Source organism: Aspergillus thermomutatus (genome assembly GCF_002237265.1).
Source record: "Aspergillus thermomutatus strain HMR AF 39 chromosome Unknown NODE_123, whole genome shotgun sequence".
Classification (NCBI taxonomy): domain Eukaryota; kingdom Fungi; phylum Ascomycota; class Eurotiomycetes; order Eurotiales; family Aspergillaceae; genus Aspergillus; species Aspergillus thermomutatus.
This window is the reverse complement of record NW_020798172.1, coordinates 1-24,188: the sequence shown is the minus strand read 5'-3', so window position 1 is coordinate 24,188 and position 24,188 is coordinate 1. Positions and strand designations below refer to the sequence as shown.

Below are 24,188 nucleotides of genomic sequence, written 5' to 3'. Positions count from 1 at the left end.
GAACTGGAGCAAGCGCAGAGATTTGGACAACAGAAAAAAGGGCCCCTAGCAGTTCATCGCGATCAGTAGATCGTCAAGTGGCACCACGAGAAGTCAGATCCGGGCCGTCTACTTATCTAATCAACTGGAGATCATATGCTTGTTTAAAATGTATTGTACGATACACTTATTTCCACAGCGCTGCAGCAGACACCCCCATTGTAAATAATGTATTGTAATTACCAAAACAACCCGTTCTGTCAGGAGGAGCCCCTGATGATTGTCTTGATCCCTGAGGCAGACAAACCACCGTCCATGGTAGAGCTGCTCTACATTCTGGCTTGAGTTTTGGACCGATCTATTGAATGCCATAGAAAGCACCAGACTCTTATTCCATAGACTAGATCTTGCCCAAATTCAATGCAAAATCGTTCTGGTGTGGCAATTCTGCTTGTTCCCCGTCTGTCAACTGCTGGGGCCAGGCAAGTCTACCAGTCCAAAAGAGGCTTAGCGCTGTTTTGCCCCTCGAGAATCGCAGGTGAAAAAAAAAGACCCCACCAAAAGGTTGGAACGGGCGCCACTAAAAACTTCTATTTTCCCCCTCTTTGGGTTCTCACCAGCTATCGTTTTCTTTTCTTCCTTCTCCTTCTCTTGATCTGTCCAGCCGTGTGCCATTCTCTTCTATCTTCATCCCTTCTTCTTTCTTGTTGTGAAATTTTTCTCATCACATAATTCAAAATGATCATTTACAAGGTATGTACCCTTGCTTTCGACGTTACCCCACTATCTATGTCGGATCTGGCATGAATAAAAACAGTTGCATCTGTCAACATGGCATGCACATACAAGCAGATTGCTAATGTTCCTTTTGCTTCTATAGGACATCATCTCCGGAGACGAGGTTCTCGCTGACACCTTCAACATCAAGGAGGTCGACGGTGTCCTCTACGAGTGCGACTGCCGCAAGTACCTCAAGAGGAAGAATGAGGACTTCGAGCTCGAGGGTGCTAACCCCTCCGCTGAGGGTGGTGATGAGGATGCCGGTGGTGAGGGTGAGGAGGTCATGGTTCACGACATTGAGGATCAGTTCCGTCTCGTCTGGCTCAAGACCGAGGAGGGCATGAAGCCTTCCAAGGAGCATTTCAAGACCCACCTGAAGAGTATGTCGCCTTTCGAGTCTACCAATTCTGGCATCTCAAGCAGTCGCTGACACTTATTTCTAGCCTACATGAAGAAGGTTCTCACCAAGCTTCAGGAGAAGGGTGCTCCCGCTGAGGAAATCGACGCGTTCAAGAAGGGTGCCCCCGCCGCTGTCAAGAAGATCCTTGCCAACTATGACAACTACGATGTCCTTATGGGCCAGTCCATGGACGGTGATGCTATGTATGTCATGTCCTCATCCGTGATGAAATAGCCAATCCTTTACTAACTCATTACTAGGCACGTCCTGATTGATTTCCGTGAGGACGGTGTCACCCCCTATGCCACTCTCTGGAAGCACGGTCTCGAGGAGATGAAGGTTTAAATGTTCTGCAGTTATGAAGAATCTCATGATCCAAAATTAGGGAATTGGAGTACGCGGTTGTTTCTAATTCAAGCATACTGATGAGATTGGGGGTTACATGCCTGATCTCTGAAGTTTATACCACGCATCCAGCTATCTTTCTGTTATAGCTCCTCTCCACCGCATCTTCCATATCCTTCCAATATAGTTACGCCTCATGAATCCCATATCTGTTATGTCCTTGAAATAGAATTATATCCCTACCCTATCAAGCCTCAATAATTATCATGAATTTTTCTTCGTATATACAACAGTAAGTTCAGAGCCTATGTACAGTGTAACGTTGAATCATGGCAGAAGACACCGCGGTCCATCACCACAATCAGCAATACGAAAACCACTCCGGATCTCGCACATCACTCATCCCCGTATCACTGCCCCCAACATTCCTATTGCCAGCGACATCCCTTGTATTCGCGAGATCGGCAAACTCGAATCCGGAGACTGGGTCGAGCTCCATCAACTCATCTGCAACAGGAAGATGCTGACCAAAGACTGCATCCCACTGGTCCCAGTCGAAGTTCAGATTCGGGTCAACCATGCTTGGCGGCGTAGGTGCTGCTCGTGGTTGCGAAGCAGGCGAGGACGTATCCATATAAGGCAAGGCAGCTGAGGACGATGTGAAGACGGGTTGAGCGAACGGGACAGTCGAGGTGAGCGGTGGTATACTTTCTGGAGTGGAAATGGCCGAGCCAGCCAGTGTGGGTTCGGCCATGGGGATGGGTATTGCAGGGGACGTAGAGAACTGGGGAGTAGAAACCACCTGGGGAGTTGCAGGCACTGCATTTGGGACCGGAGGAGGTAGTTGGTATCGCAGAGAACTGGGTCGTAGGGCTGGATTGGGAAGGAGATGTGAGCGTGTCATGTTGTAGAACATTTTTGAGAAATCCGTCAGCTGTTTTCGTGAGGTCAGTGGTGTAATAGTGGACGGGTTGCCGGACGCTTGATTTGGGTATGAGCTGGAGACCGGTGAGTATTCGTGAGGCGTCGAGGGCACTCCAGCTCGGATCTGAGCCTGTTCAGTCCATAATCTCTGTGGATCTAGGCCTGCTTTTTGCCACGCCTTCTGACGCAGTCTGCGGATCATGTCCCATGCTTCGCGGCCTCCATCTTTCAAAGGTCGCTGAGTCGTGATGCCGTCCTCTCCGCCAACGACACCACCATCGGGACCTGAAAGTGAGAATATCTTGTCGATGAATGCCCGTGACTTGGAAGCCTCGGAGCTGTACGGTCGTTCGTAGAGATCGATCAACATGATCATGGTTGCGTGCATCGGCTGATGATTGCCGGGCCAGCTCCATTGGAAGGGCTGGAAATCTGGATCGGTGGCCAGGGATATAAACTTCTCCATGAAGCCGTGGCAGTGGCGCAGAGCGCTATCTCCGTCAGAATCTTCCATTATAGCCTGGAAAAGCATCATCAGACTTACCTTTGTCTAGCAGTCGGCCAGATACGGCTTTTGGCGTTCTTGAGAAATGGTTGATAAGCAACACAAAAAGCCTGTTCGGGAACTTGATTAACATTACTTTCGATGATGTCGACCTTCACGTCTTACCTTATCGATGAAAAGCGAGAGAAGTATTTTTGCCCACTTGTGGAAGGCTACGAGAACATGAGAATGGTATTGTTCTGGACACCCATTTGGGCCGTCACCAGGTAGTTCGGTTTCACCAGATCGAGCCTCAACAGGAGATGAGAAGGATCGTGATCTGTCCGAGTTAAGCGAGTGAATCTCTTGATTCTTCGCCTCAGGAATTCTATTGATAATCGAGTTGAGTTTGAGCTGGAGATCGACCAATATGGAACGAAGTTCCTGCATATCTCTTCGTGTGACAGGCTCAGTGCCTAATTGGATCTTCATTATACGACGGACAGCACCTTCGATTGAAGTCAGCCATCTGGCCAGTAAACAAGGCATTAGAAGTCACTTACGAGCCATGACATATTTGCCTCGTGCTGACAGATAGTACACGTTTACCATTGATGGACCGCCACAGATCGTCGGGTCATCTGGATTATCTCGTGGCCGCAGACCAGTAGTGACCAATCTCTCATACTGTTCCGCTTCAGCAGTGCCCAGGAGCGTGTCTTTGACTTCACGGGTCTCCTGGACATCCCAGTACTTCTCGTCACTGACGAGAGGTGGAAGTCCACTGGACATGGCGACAACGCCGTCCATATGTACAATATGCCACCATATTCGGCGACGATACTCTGCTTCGCAGGGTTCAATGCCGAAATTAGCAGGGTCCCGATGCAGGCCCATTGTTTGTGCAACTCGCATAGAAAGACTAATAAATAAACTGCTCGTCAAAGGTTCTTCCTCTCTGGAGAGAATTGTATGTAATAGAAGATAGGCTGCGAGGCCCTGTAATGATGGGCTTCGGGGAAAAGATATCTTGGTCAACCATCGTGTAACCTCGTCGTTGTAGGTCTTAGAAAGCGCCGATCGTGACGAGACATTAAACTCAGCCTTGATCGTCCGTATTGAGACCGTGACTGAGCCGCCATACCAGATAGCGTAGAGTAGCGGGATGAAAGACGGGTCTGGACAAGGCTCCCCAGAGTAGCTGCTATAATCATACCAATCCCAGAAAGCATTGTACAATTTGAGGATAGTGGGTGGATGAATGACTGGACTTATGGCATGAATTCCGGACATGAAGCCTTTGTAGAGTATATGGCTTTGCCGTTTAGTAGGAACATTTTCCAGCATGTCGGGCTCGACCACCTTGTCTTTGACGGACGGCGACTCGCTCGAGGGGAACAAGATGGACTTCTGAAAGGTCTCTCCACGAGAGAACCTGTCTCCAACTATCGCATCGGGGCTTTCCGCTGATACCGAGCTCTTCCATTGACGGTCGGGCGTCCTGACCATCTCGTCACCATAGTTTTCGTTGCGTGCAGACTCGTTGTGTGAATGATTCTGATCTCTGAGCAATTGATTGAGTTCATTGATCTGCATATTTTTTAAGCTTGCAGCCCTAAGCCGTAAATCGCCTCAACAATCAAAACATACCTCTTGGGAGATATAAGCCCAATAAGTCGTCCCGACATATCTGGTGTTTGTTCAGCCCGAGCGTCCAGCTACGTCTCCGGCACATAACTTACCTCGACCTCCCGCCGTCTTCCAGACTTAGATGGCCTAGATTCAAGCTCCCGACTGGATCGACCAGGTCAGTAGCATGACCAGCAGGTATGGGAAATTCGTCTCCACTCGAGTCGACGCCTCGACGCGGACTGTCAGGCCGCGAATTGGCAGAGGATCTCGGTAGTGCACCGTTTGCTTGTCTAATTTCAGCGCTCATGGCCTCCATATTCGCCCGTTGTTCCAGCAGCTGCCGCTCCATCTGCTCCCGCGGCTGATCCGTCTTGCTCAATCGCTCTATCATCGAAGCCAACTTGTCTAGTCGAGCCTCAATCGCCTGCGATCCGAACTTCTGCCCGTCGGAGTGCTCCGCCCGCCTCAGCTGGCCCTGGATCAACTGCATATCACCAGCATCCTGGTCCAGCGGTCGGGAAGTTTCTCTTCTTCGCTTCACTCCATGAGCAGCCCTGTCTTGATCGCTGCGCGAGGCAGCATCTTTCTGTAGGGTCGCATCGTAAACGCACTCGGTTCCGTTCTTCGCGCAGTTTCCGCAGACTGGATGGACCTTTTTCACTTTTAGCAAGGTTTCTGAAACGACAACAAGATAAGCGACGACAAGAAAGCGCGTACCTTGTCGCATTTCACCTTTCGCCTCCGACAAGTATGACAACTGTAGCTCGCGCGGTTCCGAGTAATCTGGCGGCCTCCCGCACGGCGACCTTTACCTGTCGCAGACCTGCCCGGCGCAGAAGAACAAAACGATGGCCGAGGAGAGTTGTAGCCGGATCGAAACTGATGCCTAGGCCCCGAATTCGGGGACCCATAGCTGGGCAGGCTTCTCGTGGGGTCTGTGTTCATGGTCCCTCGATCGGGGAATGGCGGGGTTCGTCACTTCATTCCATCAACGCGTAAGGACATGGAATTCTGCACGCGACTTGACATCCGCAGCGCAAACGATCACTAAGGTATATAAGGTTTCTGAATCGCAGATCGGATGGTTTGTTGGAAATTAGCACGAACTACGGATCTGGGGGAGCTGACGTCTCCGGGGTAAACGTTGGTCATCGGAAACGACCGGCCAATGATGATTGAGGTTTACGAAAGTTGCCGCCTTGTGATAGCCTTCACCGTTCTAGGCCCTCTTCAATTACAGTGTACAACAAGGTAGTTTACAGGGTAGAAGGAGACAATAATCAGATAAGCTGAAATGCTAATGTGGTAGGGGAAAGTTCATTCCAATCTTACTGGGGAGAATCAAGCAGTCATGAAATTCATGAGTTTAATTTGGTATCTGAGAACAGCATAAATGTAAAATGCCCTCTAGTCACACGCCGCACAACGCCTTTCGCCCATGCAATGCACCCAGAAGAGTAATAGATACAAAGAATCAGATAGGTGACGGTGATATATGAAAGTCTCGACTTCAGGCCTTGCCCTTCTTCTTATCCTTCTTCTTCTTTTCGCTACCACTCGCTGACGGTTCGCCCATCATGCCAGCAAGATTGGCCATACCGGGGATTTGAGGCATTCCAGGCATTCCTCCCATGCTCTGCATCTCAGCCATGGCATCTTTGAGAGGGTTATCGCTAACACCTCCACCACTGTAAGCGGGGGAGTGGATGGGGAGGATCTTTCCAATCTTCCAGCCTCGGGGAGCTGGAGGAGCACCAGGAAGCTTTTCAGGCATTGGAAGGCCTCTGATTCTCAGACGGTAGGGCGATTCTTCGTTCGTGGGGTGAGCTTTGAGGTACTGCGCAACGAGGATATAGAGATGATGCTCTACAAGCCAATTAGTCTTGATAGGTATTGAAGATACAAGCTCGTTTCGCGAGGTGCAAGAGCGCAGAGCAAGGAGTCAGAAAGCAGCCGAGGGCAGTGCACGTACTGTTCTTGATCTTAGGATTGACGAGGCTGCCATTCTCGTCCTTCAACATAACCCTTACTCGTCCCGGGTTTGCCCAGTCCTTCGGGTGTAACTTTTCGGGCTCAAAACCGACATTGAGACCCAGCATTTGTACAGCATCGACAATGTCCCGAGCCAACGGATTCTCAATAGCAAGCTCTGTTCCGACCTTGCGGCCCTCGGCGCGGGATCGAGTCTTGTCGAAGTAGACTGGGTATAAACATTGAAAATGCTTTGGAATCTCTCGGCGAGGCTCAGGGGCTGGTCTCATTGGAATGTCCGAAGCACCGGGAGGAGGCATTGCAGCAGGGGAAAGGATGGAGGCTGAGGGGTCGGAGGGAGCGACCTCCTCTGGGTCAGAGTCGTAGACCTCCTCGACTTGTGCGTGTCGTGACATTTTGTTGTGTGCTATCGTTGCAAAGACAGACGTGAGAAGATTGAAGAGTTGTTATGAACCAGAGCAGCGCAGCGTCTGTTAGGGAGGCGTTGAAGTGCAGTAGTTGTTGGTATCTTGCAGTCTGTCCTTTCTGTGCGGAACGGGGTTTTAGTGGGGAGCGGAGAGCTTGTGGTTCTTCTTGTCAACAGTTTCCGCCTTACAGCTAGACCACAAAGCTGTCTCGATAACACTCAATAACACTACTTCCTAAAATAAGTAGCAACCTTTTCAAGCATGCATTATCGCAAGTAATACATGAGCGCCTGACTTGAAAACCTGGCTGAATCCTCATCACTGACAAGATTCCTGTTGCAAGACGAAGATATATAACGGTCAATCATACTGCCCCAGCGCAACCTGCAAGACATTCCTAAATGAGAAAAGATTAGGAGATTGATTATGTGCCCCTCCCAGCTCGTCATCTTCCTTTTACGACTTCCCTCTGTCGTCTCCGTGGGGTTGACTAAAGTGAACACAGTCGGCTTTGGAGACTCAGTCATACTACTTAATTTTCTATGCAATCTGAACAAGAAGCTAAGTGTGATATCACGCCAGCAATGCAACCAGGTCGCACATTGTGGCCTTTTGACCGAGCTTTTCGACTGTTTATTCCGTGATGTCTCATTGCTATTTTACTAGGGAATACCCTTGACCTACTCGATCAATTCAAAGACGAACCGAAACATGGCAAGAACCCTGTTGGATCATGCAAGATGGGGCTCTGAAACTATTCCATACATGACCACAGCCGTTTTGATCAGGTGCTTTTCCTTGCGATTGGACTCCAGCACCGATTCCCTCGGCGTCCAAGGTCAATTAGGATAGCTTCGTCATTGACTGGTTCAAGTGATGATAGAAGATGGCGCAACCATTCTGGATCGAGTTGCCTCATCTGACCTCTTTAATCAGTTTGGAATTCTTCTTCAAATGTGATACACTGCTGTGGTCGGAGATTATGACATCTGACAGATCGAGAGACAAGCGACATAGGTATACGGATGCGTTGCAAGCTCAACATATTCTCTAACATTAGATAACTATGCATGGTATTCGGCAGGACCATAGATAATTTTGCGCATGAAGAAGGAACTCTGAGTCATTACCGCCAATGGCCGTTGCTTTCGAGTTCATATCAAACTCGCGATGAGGTTCAATGAAGACTTTGTCTATGTTGTAAACATAAATTGTAGCCGATGAGAAGACAACTTATGGGTACCCATTTTATTACGCTGCTCCTGTCTAAGGATCCGGCATTTGATAACTAAAACTAAAAACCAACCAACTCCGCTGGTGTAGAGTAATATTACAGAGTATTCACTCTCCTACAATCTATACAGTGCCTGCACCCCCTCAATCTGCAATTCATCCAGCTAATCAAAGAGGTAGGTACCTAGTGGTAGTTGATATCTGGAGGACAACGCTGATTAGATCAGACTTAACCGAGAAACGCCGAAGAAAGAATAGCGTGACGGCTTGTCGGCGATCAAAGCCAATCGTAATCTCGGCTTTGCATCTATCGGCATGCCGAAGGCTCCGCCCCCACATTTGGAGACCGAAGATGGGGTCAATGAGGGAGCGGTTGGAGATAACATCATGACAGCACTACCTCAAGTACAGAAGGCTGCATGCATATAAATAGGCTATCCCTTCTTATCATCTGCAATCTCAGTACCGCAGCTTAGGTCATTTATACCCAATATTGATTCTACCCTGACTTTCATTCTTCATCATCTCCCACAGGTATCCAAAGGTTCTTTTCAGTATGACTCAGGCGGGTGTGTATAAGCGACGTACTTAAACGATATATGTTCCTCCACCTAACATCTCATAGAGTCTATCACTCGCAGTGCTATTCTGCATAGAGACACACGCTTTGTTCCTAAGAAAGCCGTTGGTGGTAAAGGCAGCTATATCTTCCTGGAGGATGGAACAAAATTCCTCGATTCCACAGGCGGTGCTGCCGTTTCTTGTCTAGGCCACGGCCACGAGAAGGTGACTCAGGCTGTTGCTGACCAGCTCAATCAGCTTGCCTACTGCCACACTGCTTTCTTTGGTACAGATGTCTCGGAAGAACTTGCTCGATTCCTTTGCGATTCGACGGGGGGCAAGCTTTCCAAGCTTTACGTCGTCAGCTCTGGTACGTCACCGTACTCAAGTTCGAGACAAGAAATTCATCAACTTGCTGATTTTGTTAACAACACATAGGCTCTGAGGCCGTCGAAGCGGCACTTAAACTCGCGCGCCAGTACTTCCTCGAAGTATCCCCGGCCCAACCACAACGAACCCGATTTATCGCGCGCCTGCCGTCTTATCATGGTATCACCCTCGGCGCCCTAGCAACAGGGGGCCACGTCCTGCGTCGACAGCCCTTCGAGCCTCTCCTCGCGCAAAACACCTCACACGTCTCGCCATGCTACGCTTATCGCGGAAAGAAAGAGGACGAGTCGGACGCTGATTATGTCGCGCGACTGGCTGCAGAACTGGATGCGGAATTTCAGCGGGTAGGACCAGAAACTGTATGCGCCTTTATCGCTGAGCCGGTCGTTGGTGCGGTAAGTACTTCACACCCAACTTTTCACCGTTCGTCTCACATGCTAATCTCGACATTCTGGGATGTCTAGGCCCTCGGTGCCGTCCCCGCCGTCCCAGGCTACTTCCCGGCCATGAAAGCCATCTGCGAAAAGTACGGAGCACTGTTCATTCTCGACGAAGTGATGAGCGGCATGGGTCGGTGCGGCACCTTGCACGCATGGGAAGATGAGGGCGTTGTGCCCGACCTCCAAACTATCGGTAAGGGACTTGGAGGGGGATATGCCCCTGTCTCTGGTCTCTTGATCGGCGAGAAGATCGTGCAGGCGATGGACAAGGGCACTGGCGTTTTTCGACATGGGCAGACCTACCAAGGCCACCCCGTCGCTTGTGCAGCTGCACTGGCGGTTCAGAAGACCATCAGGGAGGAAAACCTGCTTGAGAATGTGAGGGCCATGGGTACTTATCTGGAAAAACGACTCAGAGCGCGGTTGGAGTCTCATCCGAATGTGGGGGATATAAGAGGAAAGGGGTTGTTCTGGGGAGTATGTCGCCGTCTAGGTACGCGTATCACAGGGAAAATGCTGACCAGACGCTACTATAGATTGAATTTGTCAAGGATAAGACCACAAAAGAGCCTTTCGCCCCAGAGACTGCCATCGCCTTCCACGTCCAGGAGACTGGCCTGAAGCCAGTTCATGGAATCTCCTTATATGCAGCGAGTGGATGCGTAGATGGCATACGCGGTGACCATGTCCTTCTCGCTCCTCCTTATAATGTGACTAAAGAGGAAATCGATATCATCATTGAGACGGCGGGTAAGGTGATTGAAGAGGTTTTTGCGAACATCGGCAGTACCTAGAAGACATGAATACTCTACAATAGTTAATTGTGCGTTTTATGATTACTCGAGCGCCGTTGCGGCATTATTTATGACCATATGCTGTCGCAGAAGGTAGTGATAAAGACAGAATCTATATGTTCATTTGGAGTTCTCCAAAAGATTAAATGACCTTCGCTGAGAACAACTTGGCTTTGGCCACATTGGATCCTTCACTGTCAAAAAGATGGACTATTGTTACACATTAGAACGAAAGACATTCAAGCCTTTGCCTCAATTTCATTGCTCTTTGATAAAGCCACCTCCTTGGTGCCTTGTGTCCCATTTGCGACGGGAGCTGGCGGAAAGCCTTCCAACCACATGCTCGCGACAGTCTCCACAGCCCGTTCAATGACCACGCGGACTCTATCTCTGAGCACTGCATTTGCACACTCGACCTCGAGATTTTCGAGCCATACCCGCGCGACGTGTTTATCAACCTTGATCTCAATCCCAGGATAAGGGATCCCAAGTGCTTGAAGACGAGCAAGTTCTGCTGCTTCAATTTCTTCCGCTCTCTCGTCCTCTTCATCCTCTTCGACGTCCTCTTGAGACTCAGTAGGGGTTTCACCTGCGGCATCTGATTCGGTCTTGGCGGCTGCTGATACCAATGGATCGCCCTTGGTTGTGCCGTTCGCACGAATACTAGAAGGAATCCGCGGTCGTTGAATGGGTGCAATATCTGATCCAAATTGTGCCTCTAGCATCATGAGCAGATTCTCAAATCTCTCTTCAGGTCCTTGGTGGGCATGGGGATTAGGTAGTTCCAGGTCCCCATGATGGTGATGGTGATGTTTGAGCTTTGCGGATTCTGCGGTCATTGGTCAGCATGAAAATCTTGCAATGAATGAGAAAGGAATCAGCGTACGTTTCACCGATGCAGGACTGCTTTCAACAGTGAGCAGCACCGCCATAACTGCGTCGGCAACACCATCATTCATCATGTTTCCCTCCCATTCCAATTCTACCTCGCGAGTCCGAGGGTGATAGCGGATGATCACGCAGCCCATGACGAGATATGTTTGCGTGTCCTCCATCGGGATCTCCTCATCTGCAGGCTCTTCTTTCATTTCATGCTCTCCGTTAACGGCCTTTGTGGATTCTTCCTTGACCTTACCCTGCTCGCTGCCACCGAGTTCTTCGATAGCGCCAAAGGTACCCTCAAGTGCCCATCTTATAAGATCCATACTTGCAGAGCTAAGTGTGATATGCTGCTTGCATGTTATGGTCGTTGTTGTTAAGCCAGCATACTCGCGGAGGTCATCAGGCGCCATCAGCGACAGATTGAATCCATTCTGAACCAAGACACCGGACATTAAACGGCCATCATCCTGCTCTGAAGGAGGAGCGACTTGGGCTAATTTACCGACAACTTTAGCGACTTTGTCTTTTCTGAATGGGATGCGAACTTCATCGCAATTGGCTGGAGTATAGACTTTGACTTTGACGGTTTTGTCGGCGTTGAGACTCAGTAATTTTGACTTGAGTCGCATCATCTGATGCTTCTCGCCGTGAACAAGAATCTGGGAGATATGAGCACTCTACTCATTGGTTAAGGATTCAAGAGTTACTCACCACAACAGGCGCGGCCACCTCCTCGATAAAGTTACGGTTCTCAACACCATCTACATGGGCCGCAAAGCTGATTTCGTCCACCGTACATCTTCGGGGTATCATGATCTTCTGTTCCTCGTCGGTGCCGGTGAGCCCTCGTCGCGAGATACCGCCCGCCGATCGTGACATTACGGCAGGTATCTGTTCAGGCTCGTTAAGCAGCTGCTTGGCCATTGTTCCCTCCACGCTGTATCCAGTCATAACGACGCCGTTACGTTCGTTTGGAGCCCATCTCTCTAACAATTCCCTACTCGTTCCTGTTTGGAGCATACCGGGTGAAGCCAGCATGACGCATCCGCCCAAATCGTCAAAACGTTCTAGACTCCGGAGACTCCTGACGAATTTGAAGTCCCAAGGCCCTGCACTGGCACTCTTGTCACCACTGGCTTCCGCCTCCGCCATGCGCTGACGAAACAGCCGTTTGATATTGTCGTTCATGGCGCCTATGTAGGTCTGATACACAACCATGCATCGTCTAGCAGTATTTCCAATGTAGTAGATGGGTATTTTCTGCAACTCGGGATGCGTTTCCCAATATTCGTCGAGAATCAGAAGCAACTCTTGAGCCCGCCCGAGAGCGAAAACAGGCATCAGGACCCTACCCCCGCGGTTCAAAATTCCCGTTATTGACTTCATGAGAGCCGCTTCCCTTTCCAACCGCGGAGGATTCGTCGATATACCGAATGTTGACTCGGTGATTAGAACATCGACCTTGACACCCTTGGGTACCTCTGCCGGGATAAGATGCCTGTCTTCCTCCCGAGAGTAATCACCGGTGAAAAGGATATTCAAACCAGCTATCGAGACTAAGAACATAGCAGCCCCGAGCACATGACCGGCGGGAAAAGGCGTTATGCGGATGCTATTTATCGTGTGGGTCGTGTTGAAGTCGATCGTCTCAATCAAAGGCAAGGTAGACAAGTGATCATGTTCAGTATACAACGTGGTACGTTGATCAGAAGATGAGGCCGTATTGCTGACTCGCACATTGTCCTGGATGAGCCATTTGTAGATGGCTTTGGTCGCATGTGTCATGAACACTCGGCCTTTGAAATTGGTCTTGCTGAGGACGTAGGGAAGGGCGGAAGAGTGATCGACGTGAAAGCTAAGATCCGAGAGTAAACCTATCAGCCAACTTTCTAAGATAGTCTAGAGAAGCCCGTAAAATCTAGGATGTCAGGGTGTCCGAGGCCTCCACCGCGAGAGCACCAATATCGAGATACAAACAAGAAACACGAAATTAACAGCTGGTATGCATTGTATTGTATGGCTCATGTACATGGATATAGGACCGGTATCATTGAAGCAGAAGGGCTCTCCACAGACTGCAGTAAGGCCCCTTGGATGTCGACACATACGCGGCCCCTCTGGATTGTAGTGTAACATCGAAGGTTGTCGTCGAAAAAGCAAAGTATCAGATGGGAAGGAATAATCCACGTACTGGCTTATGAGAAGAATATCGACCGTACTTAGGTCGAACTCGTCAAAGAATGGGAGAGCCGAAAAACCTTCTTTCGCAGGATGCATACCCGCATCGAGCTATACCGGCCATCAGTCAATTGTCGTCAAACATGGAGGGAGATTACACTACAAACCATGACTGTTTTCCCTTTGTATTGAATGATATGGCATGACCGACCGACTTCGTTACCTCCGCCTAAGCAGTAGAAAGCAAGTTCATCAGACGGGTCAACGGGTTCGTCGTCGAGGGCGGCGTTCAACGCCGACGCCTTGCGCTTGGTCGCCATGAAGTGAGGCCTAGAGTATGAGATGAGGACTCAATTTCACAGCATTGAGAGATGAGATCGTAGAGCTAGCAGTTGTGTGGAGTCTTGAGTGAAGCACTCCAGATCTTTCACTTTCGAAAACTGCTTTGTTTTGTAGGAATCTCAAACGGCGCGAAATGAACCGGCCATCGAATACAGCACAATGACAAGACTTTTAGAATTGCAGGGAAGATGAACTGATCATGAATTTGAGGCACCAAGGATGATTCAATCAATAATCTCAAATTCTGTCACACACTGCTGAACCATCCTTCACTCAGAGGACCTCTTCACTCACAGCTGCTTTGAAAGAATAAAGCAGGTTCTCTTGTTCCCCCGAGATCCTGCTGACATAGCACCCACGTGACCTGGAGCTCCCTGTGCGGGATCCTGAGCAGGCAAACCTCGTTGAGTAAAAGCTCCCTTCCCCATCCGCGAGCAACGCATTTAAGTCAGTCTGACTACCACAACCTCGACCCATAACCTCTTTCGGCTCTCCCGGCGGCGGCTTCCCGCGATTCCATGTCGACCTAGACGCTCTGAGATGGTTACGGCTGGCGGCGGTGGCGGTTCGAGCAGTCCGCTCACTTTTTCAACTCACGCGCGGACATCTCCCTAGTCGCAACACATTCCCGATACCTACCGCATCTCTCTCTGCTAGCTTGAAGCTCAAGCATTTTTGCCATCATGGCGCAAACTCAGCCTCAGCAGTTTGCTCAATCAATGTCTCCTCCCGTATCCTCACCGTCACCTAGTGCACCGTCCCCGGTCAATGGAGGCATCCCTCCACCGTCTAAGCGACAGCGCCTTTCTCCTCTTCCGCAATCCCAATCCCCATATGCATCTCCCAGCTTTGGGACGTTGCAGCTACCATCAAATCAACCAACTCCCATGAATGGAATCAACATGAGTGGGATGCCTCAGACACCCGCCCCGCCACCACCTCCGGGCACAATGGGACCACCTTCTCGGCCGGTGGAAAAGGCGACAGATGCTGCTGAGTTAACAGATGTTCTGGCGTCATCTGGAATCGATGTCAGAGAAGAGGAGGCCTTTCTCACGAGTAGTTATTCGGCTCCAGGTGTTCAAGCGCAACAGCCCTCAAGACTACAACAACCACCGCCACCGCAACAGCAACAGCAACCTCAACTTCCCCTCAATACCTCTTTCGCCTCACAAGCCTCTACTACCGGGACAATTTCCACCACCCCCAGCTTCAGCGAACCGTCTCAATTCAAACCACAAACCACACAAGACTCTTTCTACACCGAACCGGCGTCGCAACCACCTGCGCCGTTCAAAGACCCCAATGAGCCGACACGGGAAGACACCGAAGCAGCCAGACGCGCCCAATACCATCTACAAGAGCCTTTCTTACTGACGAAGGTACTGGAACAAAGACTACAGAGACGCGGCTTTGAACTTGGTGTTCGCATACCGGCAGAGGGCTTATTTCACCCCGTGCCAGGTCGTCCTCAGCCTATTGAGGTTACTGGACCTGACGGCTCGTCTATTGTGCGTACGGGAAAGACTATCCTAAACCAGGAGGGGGCCCCTTTGGTCGATATATTAAATTTAATGTCGATTGCTTGCGAGGAACGGTTGCGCACGGTGGTCGACTATTCCTCGACACTCGCAAGAAGCAGACGAGCCCATTCTCATGGAAAGGTTCCTATCGAATGGAAGGACCTCGCAGATTCAGCTGGCTCAGTGAACGGTGGTGTGGAGAACCCTCAGACACCACTGAAACGTAAGCCTCAAATTCAGCTCAGGTGTTATGCGGATGCTGACAAGCACGAAGGGCCTCATTCGGCGACTAACCAAGCGGCGACCTTGACCGAGAAATATCGTTTACTCATGGAGAAAGACGTGTCTAGTGAAGAGGCTCGTGCCGCCAAACGCGCGAAGCGCAGTGCAAATGCTATCCTGGGGGAAGGTGTTTTGGCCAGAGCGGACTCTGTCGACGTGCCAGGTTCTGGTGCTTCGACGCCGATCGCAGAAAAAGCCCCGAGCCTCGACAAGAAAGGTCTGTCGAAGAAGGAAGCAAAGAAGCTGATGGATGCAAAGGCCAGCGAGGCTCAGCAACATCAGCAATCTGTGGAGACTGCCCGATTAGCCACCAACAGCATGCTGTCTGGTCGTATGTTCGGAGCCAAAAAGTCATATTCGTGGCTGAATCGAGGCTCGGCTACTCCCAGTGGCTTCTCCACTCCATCACGAGTCAATCCTGCAATTCACACCACTGGCGCGGAGAAGACTGGCCGTGCTGGGGAGCCAGCTCCTGTCCCTACTAAACACCTTGGTACTTGGCGGGAAGACAAAGCGAAAGGTGCTGGAATCCAAGTCCGCGATATTCTGTTCATGCTCGAAATGGATGGTAGAGGCTCCCGGCATGTGCAGAAAGCCTATTCCAAGGACATCAAAGAAGACCGGTCGGACTAGTTCCTTCAGCTCACTCTCATATCCAGTTGTCTGTCACTGAGATAAGTGGCAGAGCTTGTTGTTGATCTATGTTTCGAGCTCCGCACGCTTACTACGCAGGTTCGTCGTTCTTGGCGTTGCGGTTCACCTTCCATTCCGCTGGCATGTTCTGTCGTCTTCGAGGCATAAGGTTTTGTGTCTTTATGTATGCATTTTCATGAGGCGATACAGGGACACTGCATTCTACTCTGTTCTTATTCAGATCACATAAAATGATTCGATCACCTTGGAATGCAGTATGGTTAATTATTCATCATCGGACTATCTGGCTTATACCCTCTCTGTAGAATAAAGCAAATTGTCATGAAAAGTCCGCGACGGCATATCATTCTCAATTGATCCTTTGCGTCCTATTCGCGCTTGACTTCCCATTGCAAGCATGAAGCCTAACAGGACGGTTCCTTGCCGCCTTATCCTCTAGCGCCTTGACGAGGCTAATCAATATGTGGAAGAATATAATCATTCAAAACAAGTATGCACTCTGATTATTCTCACGATCTTGAGTCTCTTCATGTTTTGATCAGTGCGTATTGCAAGATCGATCCAGACAAAGTGGGTGCAGCAAACTAATCAACCTAGCTTGAGTGTAAGTCACTAGGTCCACAGTCGATATTTGACTCTCTCAACCCACGGAGTTAGGAGTTCCAAACCCCGTTCAGGGACCATGACACTGCAATTTTTTTGAGAACAGAAAAGATGGTCAAATGGGGAATACAAACAGTATACAACACAAAAGCATGAAGTCATAGTGCCTGACATATTCCGAATATATCCTTAGCTTGTCGTTAAATGCATTAAGAGCCATCCTGGATGATTTATATGATGTCAGTGATACCTTAGTAACCCAAATATAGGGGCAAGCCGAAAAGTGGAGGGGCCCCAAGGGCGACGGCACCATAACCCAAATGGTTAGCCTCTAAGAGAAACGCATGACATACGGCCTTTAGCCTTTACGGTGTGCAGCACGGACCATTAACGCAGTTGCTATGCCCGTCGCCACAGCTGCTCGGATTATTCTGACAATAATAAGAATGTGGCAGTAGTGAATGCTACTGTCTAATACGGGGAACAGAAAGAAAATGAGTCTGTCTCGACTGAGACGTATTCTTGGACATCATTCGTCAAAAAACCCCGCTTTGGGTGGCTCGGAATCGGACACAACACAGACATACTCTGTTCCTAGGCGGTCAATCAGCATCCCATTCACATTATTCATCTGACGCTATGGGCTCAGTCGGTGTTGCCCCCGGGTGGGTTTAGATGGCTGAATTAGATGAGCCTTGCGATCTGCGCCATTTGCTTACGCGAACGATGCAATGGGACTCCGTACTTCCGTAGACAGTCTGAAAAGGGCACAACCGGCGAAGCAGGGTAGATAGATTAGATTTTTCGAAGTGCTCATTGCCTCTGAAACGGAAGTATTTCGAAGAAATCAATCATCCAGCGCAATATTGGAAATCTTGGGCCAAACCTCCCGGCGCTGTCTGTGTGTTGATCGTAGCCGAGCAAACCCTCGCCTTTGCGATGCACGAGCGGCGAGGCGCCATTGTCATTCCTCAGTTCATTATTGTACTGTAGGGTTTGCAGTTAGCAGTACATAATAGTCCTCTGGAGCCGTAGTCAGTAGGAGTAGTGACTGTTACTGTATAGTGTAGGCCTGTACTAAAACCAATCTCGACAGTATCTCCATTCCGGCCGCGCGCTCGCTCTGTCCGCCAGAAGAGAAAGTCTAGGTAGCCTCCATCCCCTCCCAATTCCTCGTCTCAAACACACGTTTCAAACATCATCATCATCATCGTCACCGTCGTGTCTTTATCCCTGGATAGATGTTCTCCGCCTTAAACCAATGGTGTTTTGATTTTCTGTTTCTCACTGCTGCAAAGCAACTGAGACGTTCTTGAATCTTGAATACTACCATACAATTTCCCCGACCGACCGCCTCGTCCAGTCGTCATCTCCACGCATCGTCCTCTCTCTGCTCGTCGAAAAACCTGTCCTCCTTTTGCTCGCTTTCCACAAATTCCTTCTCGCGAAACTGCCTGCCTCGCCGTCGATCAAGTAATTTTCCATCATACTTTGGTTTGAGGTTCAATTTCAAGATATCCGCTGGGTCTTCGGCCTAGGCCATCGAGTCGTTCAAACGGCTCACGATCAACCGATCGGAATACGTTGAAATCTCCTTTCTCAACCCTTTCCTCTCCTACAACCAGCAGGAGGGCCTCAGATCATCATGTCTACTCCCTCAACGGCCACTGCAACGCATCCCACGCACCACCAGCAACACTACGCATTCCCTCATCACCACGCCTACCAGCCAAACGCCTCCTTTCCTGCCACAACCGCTACAGGGACTGCTCGCCTAGCCACCGCACCCTACCCGTACGCCGCCCCTCCTCCTTCGACCGCACCCCTTCCTTATACCCAATCTTCGAAAATGATACAGCCGACCTCCACTCCGGCAGCTATCCCACCGGCTCAGAACGAAGCCAGTACGGGCACATCTGGATCAGATCAAAGCAGAAGGAAGAAGAAGCCAGACTGGGGCGAGTTCTATAAAAACGGCATTCCCAAAGAGGTCATTGTGATAGATGATACGCCTCCTCCAGAGCAGACCAAGGGCAAGTCCCGTACCACTGCGGCAGCAGCCTCGAGCAGTGGTGTGGCTCAGCCTGCCGGCAAGAAAAGGCGCACCGGACTTGAATCGGCTTACGACCTGGGATACTATGATCGTCCATCCTTTTCCACCATTCCTCAGCAGTACGGCGAAGAGTCCTCCGCAGCCTCCATTTCCACAGACCGAACGACTTCCTTACACACGACCGCTCCAACATCTCTGGGCTCGCAGGGCAGTGCCGGTGCTAGCAACGGTGTATATTATGAAGACGCCAATGTTGGCCAGAAGCGGAAACGTGTGACAACACGCAAGTCAGCACGCGATGAGCAGAAACGGCGGGAATTGGAAACTGCTGGTGATGCATTCCTGAGCTACATTCCCCCTCCAAAGCCACCGATCAAGGCCAAGGAAGTCCCAGTGCCTGTTATTCGTAATGTGAGTATTGACGATTCTGGATCTGGATGCATTCTCTAACACTCTCTTCAGTATGGAAATCGCCATGAAAAGTTTGACGATGACGATGGCCACTACATTGTGACGCCAGATAGTCCATTGACAGATCGATGTGAGTTTTTGTACCAGATGATTCTCCTACCGTGGCCACAGATGCTAATTTTTCAGACTCAATCATCAAGCTTCTAGGCCAAGGTACATTCGGTAAAGTGGTTGAAGCCTATGACAAGCAGCGCAAGACTCGCTGCGCAGTCAAGATCATTCGGTCGATACAGAAATACCGTGACGCGTCAAGAATTGAACTTCGGGTTCTGTCGACGTTGGCCTCGAATGATAAATCGAATCGAAACAAGTGCATTCACCTACGTGATTGCTTCGATTTCCGAAACCATATCTGCATTGTCACAGATCTTTTGGGCCAGAGTGTCTTTGATTTTCTCAAAGGCAACGGCTTTGTACCCTTTCCCAGTAGCCAGATTCAGAACTTTGCTCGGCAGCTCTTCACGAGCGTAGCCTGTGAGTCATCTTGCGGTTTTCTTTAGTGTCTGACCAGTTTCAAACTGACAATTACAGTTCTGCATGACCTTAACCTGATCCATACCGACCTGAAACCTGAGAACATCCTCCTCGTCAGCAACGCATACCAGACATTCACCTACAACCGAACGATTCCATCCTCTTCGCACGCAGTTTCACGAAATGCTCGTCAGCGACGTGTGTTGCTGGACAGCGAAATCCGTCTCATCGATTTCGGATCTGCCACTTTTGATGACGAGTATCACTCATCGGTAGTGTCCACGAGACATTACCGTGCTCCCGAAATCATCTTGAATCTGGGCTGGAGTTTCCCGTGTGATATTTGGAGTATCGGCTGTATTCTGGTTGAGTTTTTCACTGGAGATGCCCTTTTCCAGACGCACGACAACCTAGAACATCTCGCCATGATGGAGGCAGTTATTGGCTCCAAAATCGATACGAAGCTGGTCAAGCAGACAACCCAAGGAGGTCGGAACGGCAGTCAGAATCAGGCGGCCAAGTACGTTCCATCACGCTTCTGTGAGGTCATTGATGCTAAATTCAGCCCAGATATTTTAACCGGAACAAGCTCGATTATCCTAACGAGGAAACGACACGAGCCTCGCGGAAGTATGTGAGGGCTATGAAGCAGCTCACTGTAGGTTTATTTGCGAGAATTCTTCTACACAACAGCCGTTAACGAACCGCACAGGACTTCATCCCAACCAACACTACATTCCATCGCTTGTTCCTTGACCTTCTCCAGCGGATATTTGTCTACGACCCCAAGAACCGTATCACTGCCAAAGACGCTCTGAAGCACCCGTGGTTCAAGGAGTCTTTGATTGATGATGGCACCGAGGCTCTCCGTATCGGACAACAGTTGCAACGCAACGGCAGTCAACGCAGCTAGCCGTTTCGATAATCAACCTCGGGGAGTGGTCAACCTCGCAGGTACTCGCATCTCAGCCGTCCGGATTTTAGTAGTTGCAGCCATGACCGTTGTCGAAGGATACGCGACGTTGAAGGACTCTTTCTTTTCTTGGATAGTGTTGATTGACGTGGCCAAGCTAGAGCAGACGTTGCGAAGTTAACGACGGCTACGGCACACTGCCCACGGGGCATATGCTACGCACAAATATCTTATGTGACTACGGAGTTTGGTGCTCAACGCAAGGGCTATGGGATGCAATTTGGCGGACTTCAGTTACGTGGACAGGTGCCCATTTGTGATTCCATGATTGTTTCGAATTCGAAGAAATCAGCAGAAAGGAAAGAGCAAGCGAACTCGAACTCCAAAGCATACCCTGGAGTCAGCGATTACGGAGGACATATATGTTTTTCTTTTTTTTTTTTCTATCTTACTTGATTCATTTTTAAGGGTTATATCCTGGATTTATGGGCTTGCGTGGACGGCTGTTTATTTTATTCTATTTCCTTTTTCCTTTTTTCAATAATTCAATCTTTTCCATTCTGAGCAATAGGATGATTTGTCCATCGTCCTACGCGGATTTTGTCTACTATTTTTCCTTACTTCTGGGCGCCGGTGATATGATACAGGCTTACTTACATCTTGCATGGGGCTATGCCTCAACCTTTCTTCTTCGACTTGATTTACCACTCACCTTTATTTGATTCGATGCTTTATTCAAGCGACGTACTTCAACTCTATATTGGCAAGCTTGCAATAGGAGCGAGTGTTTGGCAACGGATGAGATTTCACAAACAGAGCATTATTTGGGTTCGAGTCAATTATAGGCGACATGATACCGTAGTCGTCTACATGGGTCTGCCATTGATATTATTTTCGTGTACACGGTTTCCATATAGCGGTTACTGTTTTCATGGTGCAGCAATATTGGCACAGCAGTACGGAGTACTGATAAAATGAATGGATAGAATTTGCTTTCTCGTTTGATGACAGCTGTCAACAACCACAACTCATCCGTCAAGTCTATCTACAGGAGAAATCCGCCGCCCAACACGTCTTCATCTTGGTGACAAAATGGCATGCGCAGCCCGTCATCCAGGATAGCGCGATGCCCCTCTCTCAATCAACCATTGCCATCAACGCAGGGACGCCACGCCATTCCGACTCTCCGAGAGTCCGTCTCCACAACTAGCAATCAACAGTCCCACTAGTTGATCCATCCCTCCAAGCCTCCAAAGGGAGTTGGAGTAAGTGGGGTTCACGCATACAGAATACAGATCATCAATCTCGATTTGAGTGAGACTGCTGATATACACGGTCTCGAATGATCAGATGATGCGATTCGCCTTCGGTCGAAGATGAAGACATACTAGGGGTGATGGAGACACTGGAAGTGTCACAGAAGGCATCGATGTGAGGCATAACGATGGACTCATAATACGAAACTATTTTGATCTCACTATACCGGTATTCCGGTAGAACGATGCAATGCTGACCCCAACTCACTGATAAATAGTCCCGGTCCACATATACTGCCCCTCATTCAAGGGCCAATTGATATATCCTCGCGTGCACTTAGGAATCAAATAGACTGATTTCACCCTGTTCAAAGAAAGCGAGACATGGGCAGCATAGGCTCCATTGACGTCCAGGAGCTTGCGATATCAAAGTACCATGATGCTCTACGCGAGAGGACGACCTGCGCCGAGGTCGTGGTAGCATACCTCGCTCGAATATCGCGGTATAATAACCGGCTCAAAGCTCTGATAACCGTCAACAAGAATGCACTCGACGTCGCCCGACAGAGAGATCGGGAAACAGAGGCACTCCTCCAGCAACATAAGAATGACCATGCCTTTCCGCCCCTTCATGGGGTTCCCATCATCCTTAAAGACACCTACAGCACCATCGACATGCCCACAACATCCGGAGTAAAAGCCCTCCACTCCCTACAAACAAAAGCCGACGCCTTCGTCGTCACGAAGCTGCGTCGCGCTGGCGCCATCATCCTCGGCAAGGCCAATCTCCACGAACTTTCTCTGGAGGGCGTCACCGTTTCTTCGTTGGGAGGTCAGACGCGGAACCCGTACGACCTCAGTCGGACACCCGGCGGATCGTCAGGTGGCACGGCTGCTGCTTTAGCGGCGAATCTGGCTCTCGTGGGCTGTGGCGGGGACACGATGAACTCGCTACGTTCGCCTGCGTCGGCGTGCTCGGTCGTCGGATTTAGGCCGACGAGGGGACAGATTTCGCGGAGTGGGATCATCCCTGTCACTGAGACGCAGGATGTGGCTGGGCCGATGGCACGGACGGTGCAAGATGTGCGGGTATTGTTCGATGTGATGAAGGGCGAAGATGAGGGGAACGAGGCAACAGTCGGTTGTCGACGTGACGCAACGGAGCGTGACTCTGGTACAGGTGGTGGTTGCAAAAGGATTGGCGTTCTGAGATCGTTCTTCGCGGAAGACGGTGACCCTGAAGGCTCAATTGTCAACCAGACAGTGCTGGAAGCGCTGGATAAAGCCAAAGCCAACATGCAAGTTGAACTCGTCACGCTCTCTCCCCAGAGTGCTCACTGGGACATTCCCACGCTCATTTCCATGGCGGACACGCAAGCATACGAGTTCCGCAGTGTCTTCGACTCCTTCCTACAATCGCCATTGATCGCGTCCACACCCCACGAATCACTAGACTCGATCGTCGCCAGTGGCGAGTACCACCAAGAAGCCGTGACACCTGTCCTCCATCGAACATTGCAGAAGGACGGTCCCTACACAATGCAAAGTCCGGAGTATGAGTCTCGCCTGGCGACAATTGCAGCATTAGAAAGGTCTGTAGAGGATTGTTTCGAGGGACATCAACTGGATGCCCTTGTCTACCCGCACCAAAGACAGCTGGTCGCTCCCATCGGTTCAATGGTCCAGCCACGGAGGAATGGTATTTTGGCAGCGTTGACAGGAAGGCCAGCGATATGTCTACCTGGTATGTGAATTACGTGCTGTGGAGGAGACCCGCTAACCATGTCCAGCTGGTTTCAGTCCTCAAACTGCGTCCGCTCCTGTCGGTGTACCAATCGGTCTGGAGCTCATGGGCAAACCATGGCATGACGATGACCTGCTAGACATTGCAGAGCAGTTCGAGAGAATCATCCAGGGTAGACGGCAGCCGGAACTTCACATCTAGCCATTCTATTGAGTATACACACACAAACCACATGATATCAACACAAAATCAACCATTAGCTAACACCTACAACAAAACACCACACACGGCGTCCCATCCTCGTCCACAAACTCCCCCACAGCTTCAAACCCACACTTCCTCAAAACATGTATACTCGCCTCATTCCCCTGTCTCTTATACACCTCCGCCGCCGCCGACCACCCTCCCCCGCTCCATCTCCTGCCCCCCCCCAGCCCTCTCCCACACCCCCA

General features: G+C 50.1%; 8 protein-coding genes across 8 annotated transcripts; 5 read left to right on the top strand and 3 right to left on the bottom strand.

Annotated features, from left to right (window-relative positions):
* Window positions 1-717: 717 nt before the first annotated feature.
* CDV56_103318 (translationally-controlled tumor protein) lies at window positions 718-1,504 on the top strand (the record flags this gene model as incomplete). The annotated part of the gene is made up of 4 exons (XM_026756937.1): window positions 718-732; window positions 860-1,139; window positions 1,203-1,362; window positions 1,420-1,504. The coding sequence occupies 4 exons, from the start codon at window positions 718-720 to the stop codon at window positions 1,502-1,504; spliced, it is 540 nt and encodes a 179-aa protein (XP_026613554.1).
* Window positions 1,505-1,865: 361 nt separating this feature from the next.
* Window positions 1,866-5,455, bottom strand: CDV56_102857 (putative C6 transcription factor; the record flags this gene model as incomplete). The annotated part of the gene is made up of 7 exons (XM_026756476.1): window positions 1,866-2,919; window positions 2,973-3,043; window positions 3,099-3,421; window positions 3,476-4,502; window positions 4,563-4,602; window positions 4,655-5,196; window positions 5,303-5,455. The coding sequence occupies 7 exons, from the start codon at window positions 5,453-5,455 to the stop codon at window positions 1,866-1,868; spliced, it is 3,210 nt and encodes a 1,069-aa protein (XP_026613553.1).
* Window positions 5,456-6,054: 599 nt separating this feature from the next.
* On the bottom strand, window positions 6,055-6,931 carry CDV56_102665 (RNA-binding signal recognition particle subunit SEC65; the record flags this gene model as incomplete). The annotated part of the gene is made up of 2 exons (XM_026756284.1): window positions 6,055-6,410; window positions 6,517-6,931. 2 exons carry the CDS (start codon window positions 6,929-6,931, stop codon window positions 6,055-6,057), a joined length of 771 nt encoding a protein of 256 aa, XP_026613552.1.
* Window positions 6,932-8,732: 1,801 nt separating this feature from the next.
* On the top strand, window positions 8,733-10,361 carry CDV56_102233 (aminotransferase, class III; the record flags this gene model as incomplete). The annotated part of the gene is made up of 5 exons (XM_026755852.1): window positions 8,733-8,745; window positions 8,802-9,107; window positions 9,176-9,522; window positions 9,592-10,044; window positions 10,104-10,361. The coding sequence occupies 5 exons, from the start codon at window positions 8,733-8,735 to the stop codon at window positions 10,359-10,361; spliced, it is 1,377 nt and encodes a 458-aa protein (XP_026613551.1).
* A 239-nt stretch (window positions 10,362-10,600) lies between these two features.
* On the bottom strand, window positions 10,601-13,741 carry ysh1 (cleavage polyadenylation factor subunit YSH1; the record flags this gene model as incomplete). Its single annotated transcript, XM_026755378.1, has 5 exons — window positions 10,601-11,190; window positions 11,248-11,902; window positions 11,955-13,098; window positions 13,435-13,532; window positions 13,589-13,741. 5 exons carry the CDS (start codon window positions 13,739-13,741, stop codon window positions 10,601-10,603), a joined length of 2,640 nt encoding a protein of 879 aa, XP_026613550.1.
* A 705-nt stretch (window positions 13,742-14,446) lies between these two features.
* CDV56_101418 (uncharacterized protein) lies at window positions 14,447-16,201 on the top strand (the record flags this gene model as incomplete). Its single annotated transcript, XM_026755037.1, has 1 exon — window positions 14,447-16,201. One exon carries the CDS (start codon window positions 14,447-14,449, stop codon window positions 16,199-16,201), a length of 1,755 nt encoding a protein of 584 aa, XP_026613549.1.
* Window positions 16,202-18,470: 2,269 nt separating this feature from the next.
* CDV56_100722 (putative protein kinase (Lkh1)) lies at window positions 18,471-20,736 on the top strand (the record flags this gene model as incomplete). Its single annotated transcript, XM_026754341.1, has 6 exons — window positions 18,471-19,289; window positions 19,341-19,419; window positions 19,476-19,823; window positions 19,881-20,343; window positions 20,394-20,481; window positions 20,536-20,736. 6 exons carry the CDS (start codon window positions 18,471-18,473, stop codon window positions 20,734-20,736), a joined length of 1,998 nt encoding a protein of 665 aa, XP_026613548.1.
* Window positions 20,737-22,376: 1,640 nt separating this feature from the next.
* CDV56_100076 (amidase) lies at window positions 22,377-23,937 on the top strand (the record flags this gene model as incomplete). Its single annotated transcript, XM_026753695.1, has 2 exons — window positions 22,377-23,736; window positions 23,783-23,937. 2 exons carry the CDS (start codon window positions 22,377-22,379, stop codon window positions 23,935-23,937), a joined length of 1,515 nt encoding a protein of 504 aa, XP_026613547.1.
* Window positions 23,938-24,188: the final 251 nt, after the last annotated feature.